At 40.0% G+C, this 23427-nt stretch overlaps 1 protein-coding gene across 1 annotated transcript in view; it reads left to right on the top strand.

Annotated features, from left to right (window-relative positions):
• The window catches only part of LOC110452726, a 35025-nt gene extending 12481 nt beyond the window's left edge, over positions 1 to 22544 (top strand). Inside the window, exons 3-10 of the mRNA XM_021501372.1 lie at positions 2343 to 2394; positions 4295 to 4330; positions 10890 to 11204; positions 12080 to 12172; positions 14689 to 14991; positions 17425 to 17568; positions 21399 to 21559; positions 22295 to 22544. Of these exons, the coding sequence (XP_021357047.1) occupies positions 2343 to 2394; positions 4295 to 4330; positions 10890 to 11204; positions 12080 to 12172; positions 14689 to 14991; positions 17425 to 17568; positions 21399 to 21559; positions 22295 to 22483 (1293 nt within the window). The 3' untranslated portion in view covers positions 22484 to 22544. The remainder of the gene's footprint in view (positions 1 to 2342; positions 2395 to 4294; positions 4331 to 10889; positions 11205 to 12079; positions 12173 to 14688; positions 14992 to 17424; positions 17569 to 21398; positions 21560 to 22294) is intronic.
• The last annotated feature ends 883 nt before the right edge of the window (positions 22545 to 23427 follow it).

Raw genomic sequence — 23427 nt, 5'->3', positions numbered from 1 at the left:
TATATTGACGACGTTATCTACATGACATTGTATATTTACGACGTGATCTACATGACATTGCATACTGACGACGTGATCTACATGCCATTGTATATTGACGAGGTGATATACATGACATTGTATATTGACGACGTTGTCTACATGACATTGTTTATTGACGACGTTGTCTACATGACATTTTATATTTACGACGTGATCTACATGACATTGTATATTGACGACGTGATCTACATGACATTGTATATTGACGACGTTATCTACATGACATTGTAGATTGACAAGGTGATATACATGACATTGGATATTGACGACGTTGTCTACACGACATTGTATATTGACGCCGTGATCTACATGACATCGTATATTGACGAGGTGATATACATTACATTGTATATTGACGACGTTGTCTACATGACATTGTATATTGACTACGTTATATACATGACATTGTATATTGACGACGTTGTCTACATGACATTGTATATTGACGACGTTATCTACATGACATTGTATATTGACAAGGTGATATACATGACATTTTATATTGACGACGTTGTCTACATGACATTGTATATTGACGACGTTATCTGCATGACATTGTATATTGACGACCTACATGTAATTGTATATTGACTACGTTATATACATGACATTGAATATTGACTACGTTATTTACATGACATTGTACATTGACGACGTTATATACATAACATTGTATATTAACGACGTTGTCTATATGACATTGTATATTGACGACATTGTCTGCATGACATTGTATATTGACGATGATCTACATGACATTGTATATTGACTTCGTTATATACATGACATTGTATATTGACGATGATCTACATGACATTGTATATTGACGGCGTTGTCTACATGACATTGTATACTGACGACTTTATCTACATGACATTGTATAGATTGACGACGTTATCTACATGTCATTTTATATTGACGACGTTATCTACATAACATTGTATAATGACGAGGTGATATACATGACATTGTATATTGACTAGGTGATATTCATGACATTTTATATTGACGACGTTGTCTACACGACATTGTATATTGACGACGTTATCTGCATGACATTGTATATTGACGACATGACATTGTATATTGAGGACGTTATCTACATGACATTGAATATTGACGACGTTGTCTACATACGTTATTTACATGACATTGTATATTGACTTCGTTATATACATGACATTGTATATTTACGACTTTATCTACATGACATTGTATATTAACGACGTTGTCTACATGACATTGTATATTGAAGACGTTATCTACATGACATTGTATATTGACGACGTTATTTACAAGACATTGTATATTGACGACGTTATTTACATGACATTGTATATTGACGACGTTATCTACATGACATTTTATATTGACGACGTTATCTACATGACATTGAATATTGACTACGTTATTTACATGACATTGTATATTGACGCCGTTATCTACATGACATTGTATATTGACAACGTTATTTACTTGACATTGTATATTGACAACGTTATCTACATGACATTGTATATTGACAACGTTATTTACTTGACATTGTATATTGACAACGTTATCTGCATGACATTGTATATTGACAACGTTATTTACTTGACATTGTATATTGACAACGTTATCTGCATGACATTGTATATTGACGACGTTATTTACATGACATTATCTACAAGACATTGTATATTGACGACGTTATCTACATGACATTGTATATTGACAACGTTATTTAGATCACATTGTACATTGACGACGTTATCTACATGACATTTTATATTGACGACGTGATCTACATGACATTGTATATTGACGACGTTATCTACATGACATTGTATATTGACGACGTTATTTACATGACATTGTATATTGACGACGTCTGTTTGTCTTACAGTACAGACAAATTGATACATGACATAAAACTGTTAAAAGAAAGACCATATGGTAAGTGTGTCGAATAGGTAAATGATAACATTTTAGTGTCAACATTGAAAATGAATTTATTTGAAATGTGTGAGAATGGATAATAAATACATGTTTGCATTGAACATTAATTTTATTTATGTTGTAAGTTATTTCAACTTATATTGCTCACTTGTGTAGGCTATTGGCCCGGATGTTATCACGCGTGAGTTCGAAGGCGCATGCGTTATCCACTGCGCCACCCAATGACCCTGTCCTGCTTGTATTGGTTTGTCGTCCTATTATCAGTAGTGCTGGGGTCGGTATGTTAGGGTATTTTCGTATTTTGCATCAGATCGTCTCTATCAAAGTGTACTTTAAAACTCGTTTATATCTGTCGGCAGGAGGCGGTTCTGGAGAAACACTGTCAGCAAAACAGCACCATTTGTACCAAAGGTAAGCCGTGAAAAAGCAATATTACACTTTAGCAACAACAGAATGGTATGTGTGATAATTTGGTTTTAATATTTGCTTTTATTTCGTTTGCCGTCCTATTAATATCTGAGGTCATTTAAGGACTACACCCATGTGAGCAAGGGACTATATGTTGGTGTATTTGCCTCTTTTCGATAGCAATGTTTTTATAGTGCTATATCTCACTAATATACCTTGTCGAAAACACCCGGTATACTATTCCGCCTTGTCGCATTATACTGCCTAATAGTAAACTAGTTGCTGACATTGTCACTCTTGTTGAACGTTAAGCAGGAAATAACAACTACCATTTTAAGGCATTGCTATGTCCCAGCCCGGTGACAGAACCCATTGCCTTCCCAACTTCGGCAAACGGTCAACACGGAGGCCAAAAATTAGGTTTTCGATTTATTGATTTCAATTCAACAGATCCAAGGGTCCAATTGCAGAATTGATAACAATGATAACAACAGTATAATAAAATATCACAGATAAATACATACAAACAATATTAAGAAAAGTGTAGCATGCATACAAAAGCATTAAATCATTTAAAACATACTGCCTTTAGGCGAGACTTAAAAGAAGGCAAGGTACAATCAGACTTAAAAGAAGGCAAGGTACAATCAGACTTAAAAGAAGGCAAGGTACAATCAGACTTAAAAGAAGGCAAGGTACAATCAAATATACAGTCAAGCTCACGGGCATTTCTGTTGAAAGTTCTTACTGCACGATGGATAGTGCTAATTGTTCGAACATCAATCCGACCTGTAGGACAACTATATTGTAAAATCCTAGCAGAAATTTTCTCGGAACTGAAATACCAATCTTTTCTACTAAAAACGACCAGTCGAACAGCCCATGTCCAGATAGTGTCGTCTGCTTTCCAAAGAAAGCAGATTAAAATGTTCACATATATTAGAATAAGATTAATGAATATGGAAATTAAAATTTACCTTAAAGCACAAAAATTAAAAAAAAAATGTACTGATTCTATCTGGTGTATAAAAGTAGTTTGGTGCGGTGACCAGATCTCGCTGTAATACTACAATTGACTTCTGACTAAACGTATATGCAATGACCTTATTACCAGTACGTTTTTAAAATGTTTACATAAACGTTTTAAAAATCAGAGCATTTGCATACCTTGTGACACAACGTTTTTAATATGGTGGGAGAAGTTAAGATTACCCGATATTCAGACTCCTAGGTCGGCCTAAGAGAGTCGCTAAAAACAGAAAAGGGAGGAGAAAATAAAACTAAGTAGAAGACAAAAAAGCAAATCCCCATATGAAGATATTTATAGAAAAGGACACAAACAGAATGTGTGCAAGTTATGGTGTACAACATTATGAAACCAAATCAATAATTGCTATCAGTTGTGGTAACTTTCGGCTGAATCTACCAGCTGGTCCATCGTGTGTTCATATGGAGGCCTTTACTTAGGAAGACATCATCGACAAAAAATAACAAGTTGGGAACAAAACGAGATGAAAACTGTGCTTAGTTGAAAACGAAAATAAATAGAAGGAAAATGAGAAAGAACACATATCGATCTCTAATGTTCGAATGGGGTTAGATCAACTTTCCTTTTTTCAATGTTCCAAAACGAGGCCGAAAACAATTGTTTGTCATATTCCACTGCGAATTGTAAGAATACGGAATAATCTTCCGGGAAATGTGATTTTATCACCGACTGTAAATATTTTTTAAAAAGATTCGGTTAGCATTGGGAGAATCGGGAATTATATATCTTAGATACGTTAATGATCCAAATTCTATCACATGCATCTATTGTTGATATGTCATTGCAATGAGCCCGGTGTAAATGGTCCTCATTGGTCCTTTATCGGTAAAAACCCCCTATTTTATGTGTTTACAGGACACAAAGGATCACTTGGTGTGAAGGGATTCAGAGGTAAGTCATAAATAAATGATGTTGTGTTTTAGGAATAACATTCATCGGTCTGGTGTTATTAACTAACGCTAAGTTTCTTTTGAACACAAACAGTTATTGAAAGCGTAGTTTGCGAGCTTTCCGAAAGTGTGGTTCCTTTGTCAAGCCATTACACTGCTGGGAATAATTCACGTAGCCACACAGTTCCGATCCAGTAAAACATAGCTGTCAGAATAATATCGAGATATTGTAATGCGGATTTACCTCTTCCGGAAATCGGGGTCCGGTCCCCGGATTTGATATTAGACACGGAAGCAGGTTATCCGGGGTTCGTTGAGTTTTACCGCCATTTTAAAAGGTTGCACTGAAAACTCGGACGATCTTTGTGTTGTTATTGAAGAACACAGCCAGCCATCCGGCATAACAAGTGGTGTCAGAAGTGGGATTTTGCTTATACGCCCTGCAGGGAGTCCAAAACCCGTTTCTTTTTGTGTAATGTATTGCAATTCGTACCTCAAAGTGGACAGAGGTCTGCTACAGGTAATCGCGCTGCATTGTGTGTTTGTGGGTTGTTACTCGTCATTTAAATGATTATTTTGTAATTTGATTACTATAACTCATTTTTTATTTTCACAAAGTAAGAGCACAATAACTAATTTACTCGGTTTGGGTAATTTACTGTTTTGTGTGCCTATATTTAGCCTGTGTTTCTGTACTTTCGTTTTAAATGTATTTTCGTATTGGTGTTCACTGCGAACACTAGAACTGTTTCCAAACGAATTGTTCACTGCGAACGGTCAAACATTATCTTTCAGAGGTCGGAGAAGGATCTCGTAGACTACCTTAAATCACACAACGTGACAATACCACCTCACGAGGCAGATTTGAACAAAATGGATGATAAAGAACAAGAAGTCACACCAGGGGAAGGAGAGTCTTCAGTTGACACTGCGTCAGCTGCGGCATACGATATGCTTCAATTCGTAATGAAAAGTGTTGATGAGCAGCGTGATACACGAATGAAGATGTTTCGGCAAACTATGGTGGAGTTTGAAGACGAAAAGAAACGAAGCTTCGAGGCACAAAGTGAAATGATGAAGTCCTTCATGCAAGAGACACGTCATGATATTCAAAATGCCATAGGACATCAAGCACCGCTTGCACAGATTACATTTTCATCTATGGGTCCACAACAAGAATTTGGAAGGTCGATAGACAGAGGATCGTTTGGTGGTTTTGACGAAGAACTCCGGGTGATCCAGGATAGAGAACGCTCGTATTCAAGTCCAAACTTAAATGGACAGAACTCTGCACTATCCAGTACCCCCTCATTGGAAAGACAGGATATGGGACGTATGCTGAACAGACATCAAGGAAAGGGTCCTCAAACAAAACTTCCAGTGTTTGAGGGAAAGGAGGATATAGAGGTTTTTATTGTTCCCTTTGAACGGTTAGCAGAGCGTTATAACTGGACAGACAATGAGAAAGTGGACAGACTCTACGAATGTCTAAAAGGAAGGGCCATGTGGTACATCTGCTCCTTACCAAGGGAGATGAGAAGAGATTACAGGAATCTAAAGGATAGTCTGATCAAGAGGTTCGGACGAAGAGACCCATCCACAACAGCGATATCAAAATTACATGAAGTAAGGCAACGCGGCCTAAGTAATGACGAATTTGGGGAAGAGGTTTGGCGCCTAGTTACCCTTGCTTATCCTAATGTAGATCTCGACTTGCAGGATCAATTGGCTGCAGAGGCATTCCTCAAGGGGTACAAGAACCCCAAGGTATCTTATGATGTGTTGAACAAGAAACCAAAAACTATCAATGAGGCTATTGAAATGGTTACTTCACAAGAACATAACTTCAAAGCCACCATCGGTAGGGAGAAAGAGATACGAGACAAGGCTCGGCGCGTTTCATGGGCTGATGGGGCTGGTGTAAAAAATGTCTCCGATGACGAAGAAGCGTTGAATACACAGCGTGTTCAACTGCCAAACACTGCCTTAGAGTCGGACAACCTCAGTAAATTAGATGTTCGGATGAAACAGCTTGAGGATCTTGTTCGGAATAGCTCGCTAGAGTGTCGCGCAAGATTCGACCAGTTAGGGAACGAACGCCAAAGTGGGTTTAGCAAGGAAGGAAAGGAATGTTACAGATGTGGTGGTAAGGGACACTTCCAAAGAGATTGCAGCTCTAGGAGATCAAGATCGCCCACACCACCGAACAGTCCCCGTTCTCGCTCACCACAGCATGATGTTAAGATCACCCGGACCAATAGGACAGAGAAAAGCATTATCGTCCCAGTAACGGTCAATGGAACAACAACTGAAGCGGTTATTGATACTGGGGCCGACGCCACAGTCATCTCTGAGAAATGGGCAAATGAAATANCTGGAAGTCAACGGAAAAGTAATCCCAGGACACTCTCAGTTGAACAGATCTGGGACTGCTATTGCCAGGAGTATAGTTAGAGTACATGCAGATGTTGTGGTGCCACCAGGAAGTGAGAAAATAATCATCGGAAGATTGGAGACACCATCAGACACTTCTCAAGCAATACTGGAGGCATTCAATCATCAAAGCGGAATGCGAGTTGGGTCATGTCTTGTCTCTATGAATCAAACTATTCCTGTGAGAGTTCTCAACCTGAAGGATAGCGAGATTAAACTCACAAATGGCACATTTCTAGGAAAAGTTGAGGAAGCTGACCTAGCTTGGGACCCAAATATGAGCAGGGAGCCTTCCGTAAACACCAGTGTCGAGTCAGAACATTTACAAGAGGCCCCTGGGACAAACAGAGAGGTTCCGTTGCATGTACATGATATTTTTGAAGAGTCCTCAAAAGGACTGTCATCAAATCAAAAAGAGGATCTCTGTATGCTGCTGAATGACTTTCCTGATATATTTGCTAAGGATGACTACGACCTAGGCAGATTCAGCTGAGTCAGACATAAGATTGACACAGGGGAAAACAAACCTATACGTCATCCCGCAAGAAGGACACCATTGGGTTTTCAAGCTGAGGAGGACGCCCATCTACAAAAACTTCTTGACACTGGTGTTGTCATTCCATCTAGTTCTGAATGGGCATCACCGGTAGTACTTGTTCGCAAGAAAAATGGTGGTGTGCGTTGGTGCATAGACTATCGAAAGGTGAATGAGGTCAGTGTAAAAGATGCTTACCCACTTCCAAAAATTGAAGAGTGCCTCGATACGCTTAGTGGTGCGACTCTATTTTCCACCATAGACTTAATGAGTGGCTACCACCAAATTGAAGTTGATGAGAAGGACAGATCAAGGACCGCCTTTGTCACCAAACAGGGGCTCTTTGAGTACACCAGAATGCCTTTTGGCTTATCCAACTCTCCCTCAACTTTCCAGCGTGCAATGGAGCTCGTACTTAGAGGGTTTCAGTGGGTCATACTTCTTATTTATCTGGACAATGTGATAGTGGCATCCAGGTCTTTTGAAGAACATATGCAACATCTGCGTCAGGTTTTCTCCCGGATCCGTGAACACGGTCTGAAGCTGAAAGCCAAGAAGTGCCGTTTGTTTCGTGAGGAAGTCCTCTTCCTGGGATACATTATTAACGGTGATGGAATCTCCACCAATCCAAAGTTGGTAGAGGACGTCCTGAGTTGACCTGTGCCAAGCAACTGTAGGGAGCTTCAGTCTTTTCTAGGACTTACCAACTACGACAGACGGTTCGTTCAAAATTATGCAGAGATCGCTCTGCCACTGCATGACCTCACACGGAAGGAGGTAAAATTTGTATGGGAAGACCGTCAGTGTGAGGCATTCGAGGCCCTGAAGAAGGCAATTACCACTGCTCCGATATTGTCATACCCGTTGGAGAATTGCAAATTTGTCATAGATACGGATGCTTCTAACAGGAGTATAGGCGCCGTTCTTTCGCAAGTCCAAGATGGGGAGGAGAAAGTTGTTGCATATGCAAGTAGAAGACTGACCCCTGCACAGGAGAAATATTGTGTGACACGACGCGAACTTCTTGCAGTTGTTGCTTTCTGCCAGCATTTCAAACATTATCTTCTTGGCCGGAGGTTCTTATTACGCACAGACCATAGCAGTTTGTCATGGCTTTTCCGATTCAAGTCACCACAGGGACAGCTGGCGAGATGGCTAGAGGAGGTCAGTCAATACTCTTTTGACATCGAACACCGTGCTGGGAAGCTGCATGTGAACGCTGATGCCATGTCACGGATTCCGGATCACGATTCGTGCCCTTGCTACTTCGCGGGTGCCACCGTTGAAACTCTACCCTGTGGAGGATGTATGTACTGTGCAAAACTACAGACTGCGTGGGAAAGATTCGAGGAGGATGTTGACGATATTGTGCCTATAGCTGTTCGTTCGGCGGAGGTAACTGCTGTCGAAAAACACTCTGAGACCGGAGAGGACTCTAATACGAAGGACGATATTCCTCAATGTAACTGGCTACAGACCAAAAGTCCGATGGAACTTCACGAAGAACAGATGCAAGATGAGGATCTAAAACAACTGTATTCATGTGTGGCCAACAGCGAGACAGTTCCTCTGGGTGAGGCGCAAGCAAGAAGTCCTGCTCTGCGGAAGTATCTACTAACCCTTCAGCAGTTCAAACTGATACACGATGTTCTCTACTACCAGTGGGAGGCAAATGGACAGGAGTCACTGCGACTCCTGGTTCCATTCCAGATGAGAAAAGAGATCATGCAGGCATGTCATGAAGCTGTTTACTCCGGTCATCAAGGGGAGAAGAGAACTCTGGAACGAGTGAAGAAAGACTTTCACTGGCACAACATGTCGATGGATGTGAGCATATTTGTTCGGAAATGTCATGTATGTGCCGCTGAAAAGAAGAGTAGTAGAACTATGAGAGCACCTCTTCAGACCTACATCTGCGGAGCGCCAATGGACAGGATACAATTGGATGTCGTTGGGCCTTTTCCTATTAGTGATGCTGGGAACAAATACATACTTGTCATCATCGACCAGTTCACCAAGTGGGTCGAGGCGTATCCAATCACACAACAGGGCAGTAACACGACAGCAAAAAAACTGGTCCTGGAGTTCATCTCTAGATTCGGCGTACCCCTGGAGATCCACACGGATCAAGGACGAAACTTCCAAAGCGCCCTGTTCAAGAAAGTATGCCGGTTACTCGGAATCGCACAGACCAGGACTACGCCCTATCATCCTTCATCTAATGGTCAGGTTGAGCGGTTTAACCGCACGCTGTTGCAGATGATCAGGTGTTCTCTAGATCATGGCCAGGCGCATTGGGATGAGAACATTCACCTTCTTCTGTCTGCATATCGAAGTACGCCACACCCTGCGACAGGATTTACACCAAACCTGTTGATGCTGGGTAGGGAGGTCCATTCTCCTCCCGAGCTGATCTACATGGATCCGGATATTTCACGTTCCTCTGATGACGCACCCACCTACCTCGACCGGATGTTAGAGGGTATGCACATTACAGAGGAATTAGCTAGGAAAACATTGAGGGCTTCAAAGGTACATCAGAAAAAAGTATATGATCTACGGGCTAGGGGAAGAGAGTACCACGTCGGGGATCTTGTATACGGGAAGAACCAATCACGATCTGTTGGACAATCTCCGAAACTCCAATCTGTTTGGAATGGTCCTTTTGTGATCACCAAGAAATTTGGTCCGGTCGTGTATGAGGTCCGTGGCCGCAAGAAGGCTTCAGTTCTTCACCATGGCCGGCTAAAACAATATTTGTCTGAGGTCATCCCGGCCTGGGTTACCAAGATAAAGCATGATCTTGGTACCTCCTCTCTCCCAACGATTGCTGAGGAAGACCATCTTCCAACCATGGGTAAGAAGTTCGGGACAGAGGAAAACCACCACGAGCCGCAGAACAGCCAACAATCGCTGAAAGCCAGTTTACCAGAGGAAGAGCCAAAGACACCTGTGCCAACTGGGATGTGTTCACAGCGAACCATCTCAGATGAACAATCCCGGTCCTAGCGTTACGGCCGGGCATATAAGCAGCCTACCAAGCTTGACCTTTAGCAGGAGCTAAAGGAGCCTGGAAGGGGGTGGTGTAATGCGGATTTACCTCTTCCGGAAATCGGGGTCCGGTCCCCGGATTTGATGTTAGACACGGAAGCAGGTTATCCGGGGTTCGTTGAGTTTTACCGCCATTAAAAGGTTGCACTGAACACTCGGACGATCTTTGTGTTGTTATTGAAGAACACAGCCAGCCATCCGGCATAACAATATAGATTATGTAAGCTTCAATAATTTCACTTTATGTTTAACAGTTTTGGCCTATGGAACTCCTGTTCAACCTGTTTTAGTTTGTACAAGTTTCTGTATTTACAACAAAGCTGTTTAAAATTCTTTTTTTTTTTTAAATTTTAAAACAATAATGTTCATGGAAAACTCGTTAAACTGAAAACTTTTACGCTAAACGAAAATCACGAGAGTTCCATGAAACCCTTTTTCTATTTTCAAATATTTTCAATGAGTATATAGAACCACATAACACATATATTTACCACTAGCAGTCTCAACAACGTCTTAACTATACATATACATTTAACAACAGGAATCACCGGATCGCGGGGAGAGCTCGGTGACGTTGGCCGGCAAGGCCAAACTGGAACTGAAGGGGTTAAAGGTCAGCCAGGAGGACCAGGTGAAATCGGGGCCCCTGGAGGTACTGGTACTCAAGGCATAGATGGCGTGCGAGGTAGACCGGGAACAAAAGGAGACGGAGGCGATATTGGAGCAGCAGGTGTAAAAGGGGATATGGGCCTGGTCGGTTTCAAAGGGCAAAACGGGGAAAAGGGTTCACCAGGCGCAGCAGGTGATGTAGGGACACGGGGGCAAAATGGTACAGATGGACCTGTAGGGGGTGCAGGTGAGGTGAACATATTACTGTATTACTAGTCATTTATACCCGATGTGTTCGATAGATAAATAGATATACGTATTATTAAATTATTTTTTATGAGAAGTTCTTTTTACACAACCAATAATATTTTATAATCTAAGTAATCATATGTATATATATCTAAACGTTTTCTTCAGGTTGGTAAGTATGGATTATGATAAGTTCTTTTACACGACCAATACAATTGCCAATGTGACGTTTCGATGACTAGTACGGTATGTGACCGGTGAAGCGTATGCGTACAAAGGTGTAATGTGTACGAGTTGTCCATACAATCGATGTCGATTTCGGCTATGCCGGAAACGTATGTACAGTAGTTGTTATATATGTACTGAATCGACTTAATTCAGCTACATCTACATATATAACAACTATTGTACATACGTTTCCAGCGTAGCCGAAATCGACATCGATTGTATGGACAACTCGTACACATGTTACACGCTTCACTGGTCATTTGTGTGATGAAGGTGACAGTGTACATACCGTACTAGTCATCGAAACGTCACATTGGCAATTGTATTGGTGTTGTAAAAAGAACTTATCATAATCCATACTTACCCACCTGACGAAAACGTTTAGATATATATACATATGATTACTTAGATTATAAGCAAAAGAAAAATTACAGTACCTGCCAGTAGTTTACTTGTGGCTAACTTTACGAAAGAGAACTAAACTAATTACCTAGCGAATAACAATACTTGTCGTAAGGATTATTATCTCAATAACTATTCAGAATTGTGGTATCGCAGATTTCTCTGTTACACTATAACGACACAGGCATATTCGGTGTTTAATTACAATAAAATTCCTTTGAATTTCACTTTGATTCATTTTAGGTGCACTAGGACCAATGGGTCAGAAAGGTGAGCCGGGACCTGCTGGACCCCCCGGGGCAATCGTCGATAGGAACTGCACTTGTCAGGTTAAAGGTGAGTGAACCAAGTGCACAGTCAAATATGATATCGTTCATTGAGAAATACACTATGTTAGTCTTTCCTATCTGTGACGGTTTGGTAACTAAAAGGAATGCTGTATCTTGTTCGTTTGTGGCTAAACAGCCACGCTCATATGAGGACGAGTACCTAGGGAGACACCGCAGGAATTAGAGTAGATGGGAAAGGCATGAAATGAAAAGGTCCCAAGCGTTGCAATCGGGACAGCAGATCCTTCTTGGTCTCTTCCAAAGTTCTTCATAAATGTAGTTGGTATTCCCTGCTTAACGTTTAGCATTGAGGGTAGTGGCAACAGCTGGTTTTACCCGATTTCAGTATATTGTGACCGGGCGTAATGCTGTGCTGGGTGCCTTCGGCATGGCATTACAGTGAGGTAGCACTTTAAAGTCGGCATCAGATCCACACTATCACAAGGAGGCAAGTACCCCAACATATCCTGTCTCCTACATACACACACGCAAGCACGCATACACTACACACACGGACGTTCAACAAAATTAAATCAAACCATTGGTCTCTTCAATGTTCCCTACGCAGAAGTCGCGGAGGGCAATTCCCGATTCAGAAGAGCCCCCCATGGGAAACAGCAGGCCTATTTCCCCGGAAACATCACAGGACTCTGACTCCTTGGAGAATTGAGAATTTGCTTTCGTAAACTCTACTTGGGGACACAAGCGACCAAAATATATTTGCTGTACCAATTGCAATATTTGGGATCTTTATATTTCTCTCTACTTCTAACTACCGTTAATTTTCTATCGCCTTGCTTAGCAAAACCTCAAATTAGGCTTGAAGGTTCGCTCATGTGAGGAAGGCTATTGGTTCTGTCCTCAGGCTAAGACTTACCAAAGTCTTTAAAATGGTAGTTGTTATTCCCTGCTTAACGTTCAGCTTAAGGGGTTTTGGAAACAACTGGTTCACCTGTTGTCAGTATAAAGTGACCGGGAGGAATACTGTGTTGGATGTCTTCTTCTTGGTATTTCAGTGGGATAGCACTTTAAAGTCGACATTAGAGACGCGCTATCACTAGGAGGCAAATACACGAACATAGGTTGTAGAAAACGCACTTGTCTTTCAACAAGGCGACTGGGGTTCGATTTCCTCCGGGTTCTTACCAGATTAAGAGACCTGCGCGCCAATAAGAGTTATTAATACAAGTTGCATAATTGTTGTTAAGTAAATAGACATTATATAACCATGATATTTGGGGGTTAGACGGTATAAAACAAAAAAACTGTGTAGATTTTATAAAAAAACCAATCCTGGTTGTTCCTTTTTAGTGGGGAGGGAGTTCTTGTATATGAATATTATTTTGGGATCCTTATGCAAACAACTTTAAGTCGGAATTTCATTTGTTCGTATACGAACGATAGAAATTATTTGTTAACTTGTGTAATCTCAACATAATTGGAGATTTAGCGGGTGGAATACTACGCTGGGTGCTTTTCATAGCATTTCAACGAGGTAGCATCATAAAGCTGGGATCGGGTTCACGCTATCAAAAGGGACAAATATATAAACATACTGTTTCCAACACATGCAAGTAATATTTCATATATACGTACTGAACTTTAATATAATTAATATATTGACAACTTTGTTCTTATGTACCCAGTGTCCCTGCAGGTAGGGCGTAAGAATTGTACCTTCTGCCCCCATTGCATGATCGTAGAGGCGACTAAATTTGGGATCTTATATTTTCTCTTCTTTTTAAACAGCTTTCTTCTTCCTAATGTCTCCCTTGACAATGCCTCACTTTTGGCCTTTAGTTGAGCGTATGCTCTTGTGAGGAAGGCTTTGGGTTCTGTCCCCTGGCAGAGACATACCAGAGTCTGTAAAAATGGTAGTTGTTACTCCTGCTTAAAGTTCAGCAATTTAGGAGTGGGGCGACTGGTTCGCCCGTTGTCGGTTTAATGTGACCAGAACGGGTGTCCTGCTGGGTGTATTCAGCAGTATGTTTCAGTGAGGTAACACTTTAAAGTCGGCATCAGTTCCGCGCTGTCACGGGGAGACAAAAACGAACATATCGCAGCCTCCTAAAACACGCATGCATCTTGCACACATGGGAGGCCGTCCTTAAATTATCATAGCTGTTGATAGATATTCAACAGCCTGTTCGAAATGTCATAACTTCCCTGCTCGATTTGGAATGCTGACGGATATTCGCACATTAAACAATTGTTTGAAAATGAAGATTATGACTGTTGGTTGGTTGGAAAGGGTTTGACGTGCAATGAACAGATAAAGTGTTTGTTGTTTATGCGTGTTTGTGTGTAGGGAGCAAGGTTTATTCGTGTAATTGCCTTTTTGTGATAGCACAGATTTGTTGACGATTTTATAGCGCTACCTGACTGAAGTGCCATGCCGATGGCACCCAGCAAAGCATTCCTCCCGGTCAAGTTATACTGACTCAGACTTTTTCAGGAGGGAAAACATTTCTACTCAATAGTTTAAAAATAAATCATTTATAATAATATGCTTCTGTCTCCAAGGCATACATCCCGACACCAGCACCACTAAGGCACCTGCTGTTGGCCCATCTATTAACGGAGCTGTCGACCACACACGAATTCTTGATCCTGTACAACTGACGTGTTTGACAACGCCTTCCCCTGATCAGACTATAACGTGGGAGAAAATTGGCGTTCCAATGAGCGCTCGCTACGACGTTACGACTGACCCAAATATCCTGTCAATACCGGAAGTATATGCATACGACACCGGAAGATACCGTTGCACGGCGACATCAAAAACGGGAGCAACTATCCAAGCAACAATATCGCTGAAAGTTGACGGTGAGTTTGATTCCAGTTTGACAACTTACTCGTAAATCCTTTTATTTCGATAGAACGCTTCTTAACATACTACCTCCCTTTATTCTAGACGAGATAACATATCAATAATCTGTTATTTTAGTCGAGACAGTCCTTGTTATCTCCCTTTGTTATAAGCGTGACACATTAGGCATTTGTTCCATACCTTATCTAATAATATGAACTGTCCATCGGGTCATTGTCAACACCTACGGTAAATAGGGTTCGATTCCCCGATCGGCCGTGATAAGGTATGGGGCCAACCGCCCGACCACGTGCCGGTCCAACAAGAGTGATTAATATAAATTAACATAACTTGTTACATAATTGTTGTGAAATAAATAGAAGTTTAGATATATACAGGTTTTGATTGTTACTTGACACTATAAATATATATTTATGTAAATACAAGTTAAACAAATGTAACTATTTCTCGAGCAAACATCACCAGTTTTGATCATTTTCTGGCAGTAACTGATCCGATGACCTCCGTGGTCAACAACTACAGTTTGAAGAATCTACTTCTGCATTTTAAGTCAAAAAGTAGTTTATTTTTTATTAACTGGATAACAAGTTAGATGCATCACGTGTCAAGAGTCAAAAGTCAATACCTTTACCGTCGATGTTGCCAACCGCAGGGAACTATTTTTCAAGGCCTGCGGTATCTGGATTGGCTCTTGATGTGACTCTTTAAAAAACGATTCCCAGATTGAAACAAGTTACCGTTGTGCTGTTGCCCGGCAATGTAAACCAAAAAGTAGTCAAAACTCATGTCAAATCCAAGGTTTCTTTTGTACGACGCTGTCAGCCAAGCTGCTTGACATACAACAGTTTATACAAGCCATACGACAGTTTATACAAGCAGTTTATACAAGCCATACAACAGTTTATACAAGCCATACAACAGTTTATACAAGCCATATACTGTAACAGTTTATACAAGCCATACAACAGTTTATACAAGCCATACAACAGTTTATACAAGCCATATAACAGTTTATACAAGCCATACAACAGTTTATACAAGCCATACAACAGTTTATACAAGCCATACAACAGTTTATACAAGCCATACAACAGTTTATACAAGCCATACAACAGTTTATACAAGCCATACAACAGTTTATACAAGCCATACAACAGTTTATACAAGCCATACAACAGTTTATACAAGCCATACAACAGTTTATACAAGCCATACAACAGTTTATACAAGCCATACAACAGTTTATACAAGCCATACAACAGTTTATACAAGCCATACAACAGTTTATACAAGCCATACAACAGTTTATACAAGCCATACAACAGTTTATACAAGCCATACAACAGTTTATACAAGCCATACAACAGTTTATACAAGCCATACAACAGTTTATACAAGCCATACAACAGTTTATACAAGCCATACAACAGTTTATACAAGCCATACAACAGTTTATACAAGCCATACAACAGTTTATACAAGCCATACAACAGTTTATACAAGCCATACAACAGTTTATACAAGCCATACAACAGTTTATACAAGCCATATAACAGTTTATACAAGCCATACAACAGTTTATACAAGCCATACAACAGTTTATACAAGCCATACAACAGTTTATACAAGCCATATACTGTAACAGTTTATACAAGCCATACACCAGTTTATACAAGCCATACAACAGTTTATACAAGCCATATACTGTAACAGTTTATACAAGCCATACACCAGTTTATACAAGCCATACAACAGTTTATACAAGCCATATAACAGTTTATACAAGCCATACAACAGTGTAAATCTGTTTTGGCGGGTGGGGGGCAATGCAGAGTTTGGTAACAATCCCAACTTTTCCCCCGCTTGATCGGTACTAGCTCCCTCCCTTTATTAACGTACGTTCACCAGTCGTCAGATAGCTCTATCGGCATAAGATCCGCGCTATCACAAGGAGGCAAGCACTCCAAATGCCCTGTCCCCGGCCCACATACACACATGCACGCAAACAAAACATACATGGAGGCAAATCTTTCAGTGACCTAACCTGTTAATAGGACGTTAAACAAAATAAAACCAAACCAAAACCAAACCTCTCTTTATTCAAGGTGTGACACGGTACTAATTACCTCCATTTATTCCAGGTGTGGCACAGTACTAATTACCTCCATTTATTCCAGGTGTGGCACAGTACTAATTACCTCCCTTTATTCTAGGTGTGACACATAACTAATTACCTTCCTTTTATTTCAGGTGTGACACAGTACTAATTACCTTCCTTTTTATAGGTGTGACACAGAACTAATTACCTCCCTTTATTCTAGGTGTGTTACATAATTAATTACCTCCCTTTATTTCAGGTGTGACACATAACTAATTACCTCCATATTTTCCAGGTGTGACACAGTACTAATTACCTCCATATTTTCCAGGTGTGACACAGTATGACTGTAGCTTTGAAGTCGACACGTGTAATTGGAAGCAAAGTACAACAGATGACGTGGACTGGGCTCGTTTTGCTGGTGCGACTCCCTCTACAGGGACTGGTCCAACCACTGACCACACGGTCGGCCACGGTAACTACATCAGTATAAACTGTAGACTGACCAGTCCATCCATAGCGTCTAACCTGTTGTCTCGTTAACACCAGGCACGCCGAGAAAACAGAACATGGATCAAATTAAAAACGTTTTTTAAATTGCTCGATAGTGATTGATATTTCGTCTCAATTACATCAAGAATGATTTCCGGCTAATAATTTCTAAATTATATATGAGAAAATAATAAAAACACCGGTCGATTTATTAAACAACACAATTGTGTGTTGTGTGCAATATAGTCTCACCAACAATCACTTGTCGGTTTTATGCCTGTTTTTCTTTATCCATGTCCCCTTTTCTATCTTTTCGGCTGTTTGTTTTTCTGTCCTTGTGTTTATGCCTGGTTTTCTTTATCCATGTCCCCTTTTTGACTGTTTGTATTTCTGTCCTTGTGTTTATGCCCGGTTTTCTTTATCCATGTCCCCTTTTCGACTGTTTGTATTTCTGTCCTTGTGTTTATGCCTGTTTTTTTATCCATGTCCCCTTTTCTATCTTATCGGCTGTTTGTTTTTCTGTCCTTGGTCCCCTGCCTGGTTTTCTTTATCCATGTCCCCTTTTCTATCTTATCGACTGTTTGTATTTCAGTCCTTGTGTTTATGCCTGTTTTTCTTTATCCATGTCCCCATTTCTATCTTTTCGGCTGTTTGTATTTCTGTCCTTGTGTTTATGCCTGGTTTTCTTTATCCATGTCCCCTTTTCTATCTTTTCGACTGTTTGTATTTCAGTCCTTGTGTTTATGCCTGTTTTTCTTTATCTATGTCCCCTTTTCTATCTTTTCGGCTGTTTGTATTTCAGTCCTTGTGTTTATGCCTGTTTTTCTTTATCCATGTCCCCTTTTCTATCTTTTCTGCTGTTTGTATTTCTGTCCTTGTGTTTATGCCTGGTTTTCTTTATCCACGTCCCCTTTTCTATCTTTTCGACTGTTTGTATTTCTGTCCTTGTGTGTATGCCTGTTTTTCTTTATCCATGTCCCCTTTTCTATCTTATCGACTGTTTGCATTTCGGTCCTTGTGTTTATGCCTGTTTTTCTTTATCCTTGTCCCCTTTTCTATCTTTTCGACTGTTTGTATTTCTGTCCTTGTGTGTATGCCTGTTTTTCTTTATCCATGTCCCCTTTTTCTATCTTTTCCACTGTTTGTATTTCAGTCCTTGTGTTTATGCCTGTTTTTCTTTATCCATGTCCCCTTTTCTATCTTTTCGACTGTTTGTATTTCTGTCCTTGTGTTTTTGCCTGGTTTTCTTTATCCATGTCCCCTTTTCTATCTTTTCGACTTTTTGTATTTCTGTCCTTGTGTTTATGCCTGTTTTTCTTTATCCATGTCCCCTTTTCTATCTTTTCGGCTGTTTGTGTTTCTGTCCTTGTGTTTATGCCTGTTTTTCTTTATCCTTGTCCCCTTTTCTATCTTTTCGGCTGTTTGTATTTCTGTCCTTGTGTTTATGCCTGTTTTTCTTTATCTATGTCCCCTTTTCTATATTTTCGACTGTTTGTATTTCAGTCCTTGTGATTATGCCTGTTTTTCTTTATCCATGTCCCCTTTTCTATCTTATAGACTGTTTGTATTTCAGTCCTTGTGTTTATGCCTGTTTTTCTTTATCTATGTCCCCTTTTCTAGATTTTCGACTGTTTGTATTTCAGTCCTTGTGATTATGCCTGTTTTTATTTATCCATGTCCCCTTTTCTATCTTTTCGGCTGTTTGTATTTCTTTCCTTGTGTTTATGCCTGTTTTTCTTTATTCATGTCCCCTTTTCTATCTTATCGACTGTTTGTATTTCAGTCCTTGGGTTTATGCCTGTTTTTCTTTATCCATGTCCCCTTTTCTATCTTTTCAACTGTTTGTATTTCTGTCCTTGTGATTATGCCTGTTTTTCTTTATCCATGTCCCCTTTTCTATCTTTTTGGCTGTTTGTATTTCAGTCCTTGTGTTTATGCGTGTTTTCTCCATAATAACCTTTTGTTTTAAAATGTTACGTTCGTGATCAATTTTATCATTTAGATATGTAATGTGATGCGTTGTTTTAGTTGTCAATATATTTATATTTCATTTAATCGTAATGCAACAGCTACGTCTGATTATTTGGATCATCTGTTTGATATATTTCAAATAAAGCAATTGACCCAGGGACCAGTCTGAGAAAGCGAACTGTATTGACTAACAGTTCCTCAATATGATACAGAAACCAAATATATTCACTGTTTTGTTACTTTAATAATTTTAGTTTAACGAATGAGAATTGCTGTTGTTTCAGTAATCACCTGCATATTTAAAGATTTTTTTTTATTCTAGTTTAATTACATATTTTCACGTATGATTAGTCAATGACATTATTACAGCGAGCGTAAACCGTTTATTCATATTCCACACACACTTACAGGAGAATCGCTAACATATCCCACACCCAATTACAGGAGTATCGCTAACATATCCCACACCCAATTACAGGAGAATCGCTAACATATCCCACACCCACTTACAGGAGAATCGCTAACATATCCAACACCCAATTACAGAAGAATCGCTAACATATCCCACACCCACTTACAGAAGAATCGCTAACATATCCCACACCCAATTACAGGAGTATCGCTAACATATCCCACCCCCAATTACAGGAGTATCGCTAACATATCCCACACCCACTTACAGGAGAATTGCTAACATATCCCACACCCACTTACAGGAGAATTGCTAACATATCCCACACCCACTTACAGGAGAATCACTAACATATGCCACACCTAATTACAGGAGAATCGCTAACATATCCCACACACACTTACAGAAGAATCGCTAACATATCCCATACCCACTTACAGGAGAATCGCTAACATATCCCACACCCGCTTACAGAAGAATCGCTAACATATCCCATACCCACTTACAGGAGAATCGCTAACATATCCCACACCCACTTACAGCAGAATCGCTAACATATCCCACACCCACTTACAGGAGAATTGCTAACATATCCCACACCCACTTACAGGAGAATCGCTAACATATCCCACACCCACTTACAGGAGACACGCTAACAGACCTTCAGTTACACTCTCCGCATCATTAAGATTTAAACAATTTATAAATCTATCACGAATTTCCGACTTAATTAGCCTATTTCAAACCAAAAGAGATGAACGTTAGGGGTAATAGTTCTGTGCTTATTCTGTTCCATCAAAACTCGGAACTTGATAATATTTGACACACCTGAACATCAATGAACAGGATGGTAAACCTACACAGGGAGTGTAGCCGGCCATTGTGAGTATCCCCAGGTAATATCAATGAACAAGAGGGTAATCCTACACAGGGAGTGTAGCCGGCCGTTGTGAGTATTGTGAGGTAATGTCAACAGAACGGAAGTCTGACAAAAACAAAAAATCCAAAATGACAATCGACAATCGTTTTCTTATGTAACTAATTACAAGTAATAGGACAGGATATTTTATCTGACTATTAAAGGGAACCTTACAAAACTGTTCTTTTTCACAAAGACAGAAAAAAATAATCCAATCCGAAATGACAATCGTTTCCTCATTTATTTTATTACAAGAAATAGGACAGGTCATTTTATATTACTGTTCTTTTTTTTAAATTCGGACAAAAAAAAACCCCAATCCAATTGACAATCATTTTCTAATTGAATTGATTATAATAAATAGGACAGGTCATTTTATCCGACTCTAAAACGGAACCTTACCAAAATGTTTTTTATGACAAAGTCTGACAAAAAATTCAATCCGAAATGAAAATCGTTTTCTCATTTATTTGATTACAAGACATAGGACATGTGTGGTCTATATTGACAGGAAGCGAGGGTTATTACCTGTATCTAGAGACGTCCAGTTATGTCGCTGGTTACAAGGCTGACCTGGTATCTCCCACTGTTGACCACACGAAGCGCTACTGCGTCAGTTTCTGGTACAATATGAACGGTATCCAGGTAGCGGATCTCCACCTTATTGCTCAGGTACGGAAGCACAGACTTTGGTGTTATATTTGCATATGGCCTATATACCAGGGTGACATTTTGTTAGAGAATAATTTAAATCGTCCACACTTTGCCATTTTCCGTGTAATTAATAAAAACGTGTTTTTTTTAAACATTTTAAATATATATATATATATATTTTAGAAGAATAGTTAAAACTCTAATATGGATTTTTTTTTTACATTTTGAATGATTAATTGTTTTATTTAGAGTTATGTGTTGCAAGGTCCGTTTGTATTTAAAGAGGGGCCGCGGTGGCCAAGTGGTTAAGGCATCTGACTTCTGCTACAACTAGCCCTCCACGCCTACGTGGAGCAGTCGCCAGGTACTGTCCGTAGGTCGATGGTTTTTCTCCGGGAACTCCGGCTTTCCTCCACCATCAAAACATGGCACGTCCTTCAATGACCTTAGCTGTTAATAGGACGTAAAACACAAACAAACCAAATGTATTTAATGACACGTGGGGAAATTAAATTGATATGTTGCCCCATCGCAACCTTTGAGATCTATTTTTTGTCCCTTCCCTACTCTCTCTTTTCGGTGGTCTCTCCTTGGCCAGAACTCTTCCTATGGCCGTGTTAAACCATAAACAGACGACGAGAATGTAGAACGAGGACGATGACAAATCGATAATGGCGATGTTAATTCTTACCATGGTATAAATGTTGTATTAAACAATACATTTTGATCACAGACTGATTATATTTATTGTAGGAAAATGGCGGCACCGAGGATTCTTTGTGGACGATTAGTGGTAACAAGGGTGCCACGTGGCACTCAGCACGTGTACAGCTTGTAACCCGTAGCCAGGACTACAATCTGATCATCAGAGCCATTCAAGGACGCGGTTACCATGGAGACATCGCCATTGATGACGTAACCGTTCGGGAAGGAAGTTGCTAACATATGTTTCCTGTTTAATGATAAACAATTATTAAGAAAACAATCATTACAATGTTGTTTTTTGCCGTTTACAAAAATATCTTCCTGGCGTACTATTTCCTATATGATACTCGATTTTCCGACTGTTGACGAGATACAGACCAAATGTTTTACCGCTCTTCCATCGTCATACTCGAATTTGTATAGGAAATAGCCTATATGAGTATACATATGTGTTTACGAATTCTAACAAAGCCCTAAGTATACATAACCAGAAATGCACAATAACAATATGGTAACGTATAAGCGGGACACCTGCTGCAGAAACGTGGACCTTCTTTGGTGTCCTGTAGTTAGGAGACATAGGCGAAACCGTGATTGATCTGCTGCTTTTAAAATGTATTGCAACACCATCCTTGACACTACAAGGGTTACGCCCACTCTCGCTCTCTGCACTCCTGGAATATGTCATAGGTCATTTGAAGATTTCAGAGAAGTCATGCCCGACTTCAAAGCCAAAACGTTTTACCGTTAAACGACTGCGAAATTCTTTTGATGTACATCAAATGATTAAACTAACCTTCTCATCTCATCCACAAGGCGGTGCACACTGAGGCTGCGATTTTGCTATGACATATTCCAGGGTTGCAGGGAGCGAAGGTGAGCTTAACCCCTGGATATCGAGGATGCTTCCACACTAAAAGGTTGTATATGTCTCCCCTGGCACCTGTCATCACAGACCTGTTTCGAGAATGCTAACCCAAACAACTATGAATAGAAAACTGGAATTACACAATGTATCTACGTATTTTCGACTATTGACTTTACCTGGTACTTGTTAAACGTCCACGTACATTGCCATTACACAATATCGATTGTCCCTGGTAACGACAACTCACAAAACGAGTGGGCATTCTAGTGTATTGATGAATACTGGTTTAATTCAATAAACCTGTGTTTGATTA

The sequence above is a fragment of the Mizuhopecten yessoensis genome, unplaced genomic scaffold (assembly GCF_002113885.1).
Source record: "Mizuhopecten yessoensis strain PY_sf001 unplaced genomic scaffold, ASM211388v2 scaffold6857, whole genome shotgun sequence".
In the NCBI taxonomy this organism is placed as follows: domain Eukaryota; kingdom Metazoa; phylum Mollusca; class Bivalvia; order Pectinida; family Pectinidae; genus Mizuhopecten; species Mizuhopecten yessoensis.
The sequence above is the reverse complement of the archived record's forward strand: the minus strand, read 5'-3'. Positions and strand labels throughout refer to the sequence as shown.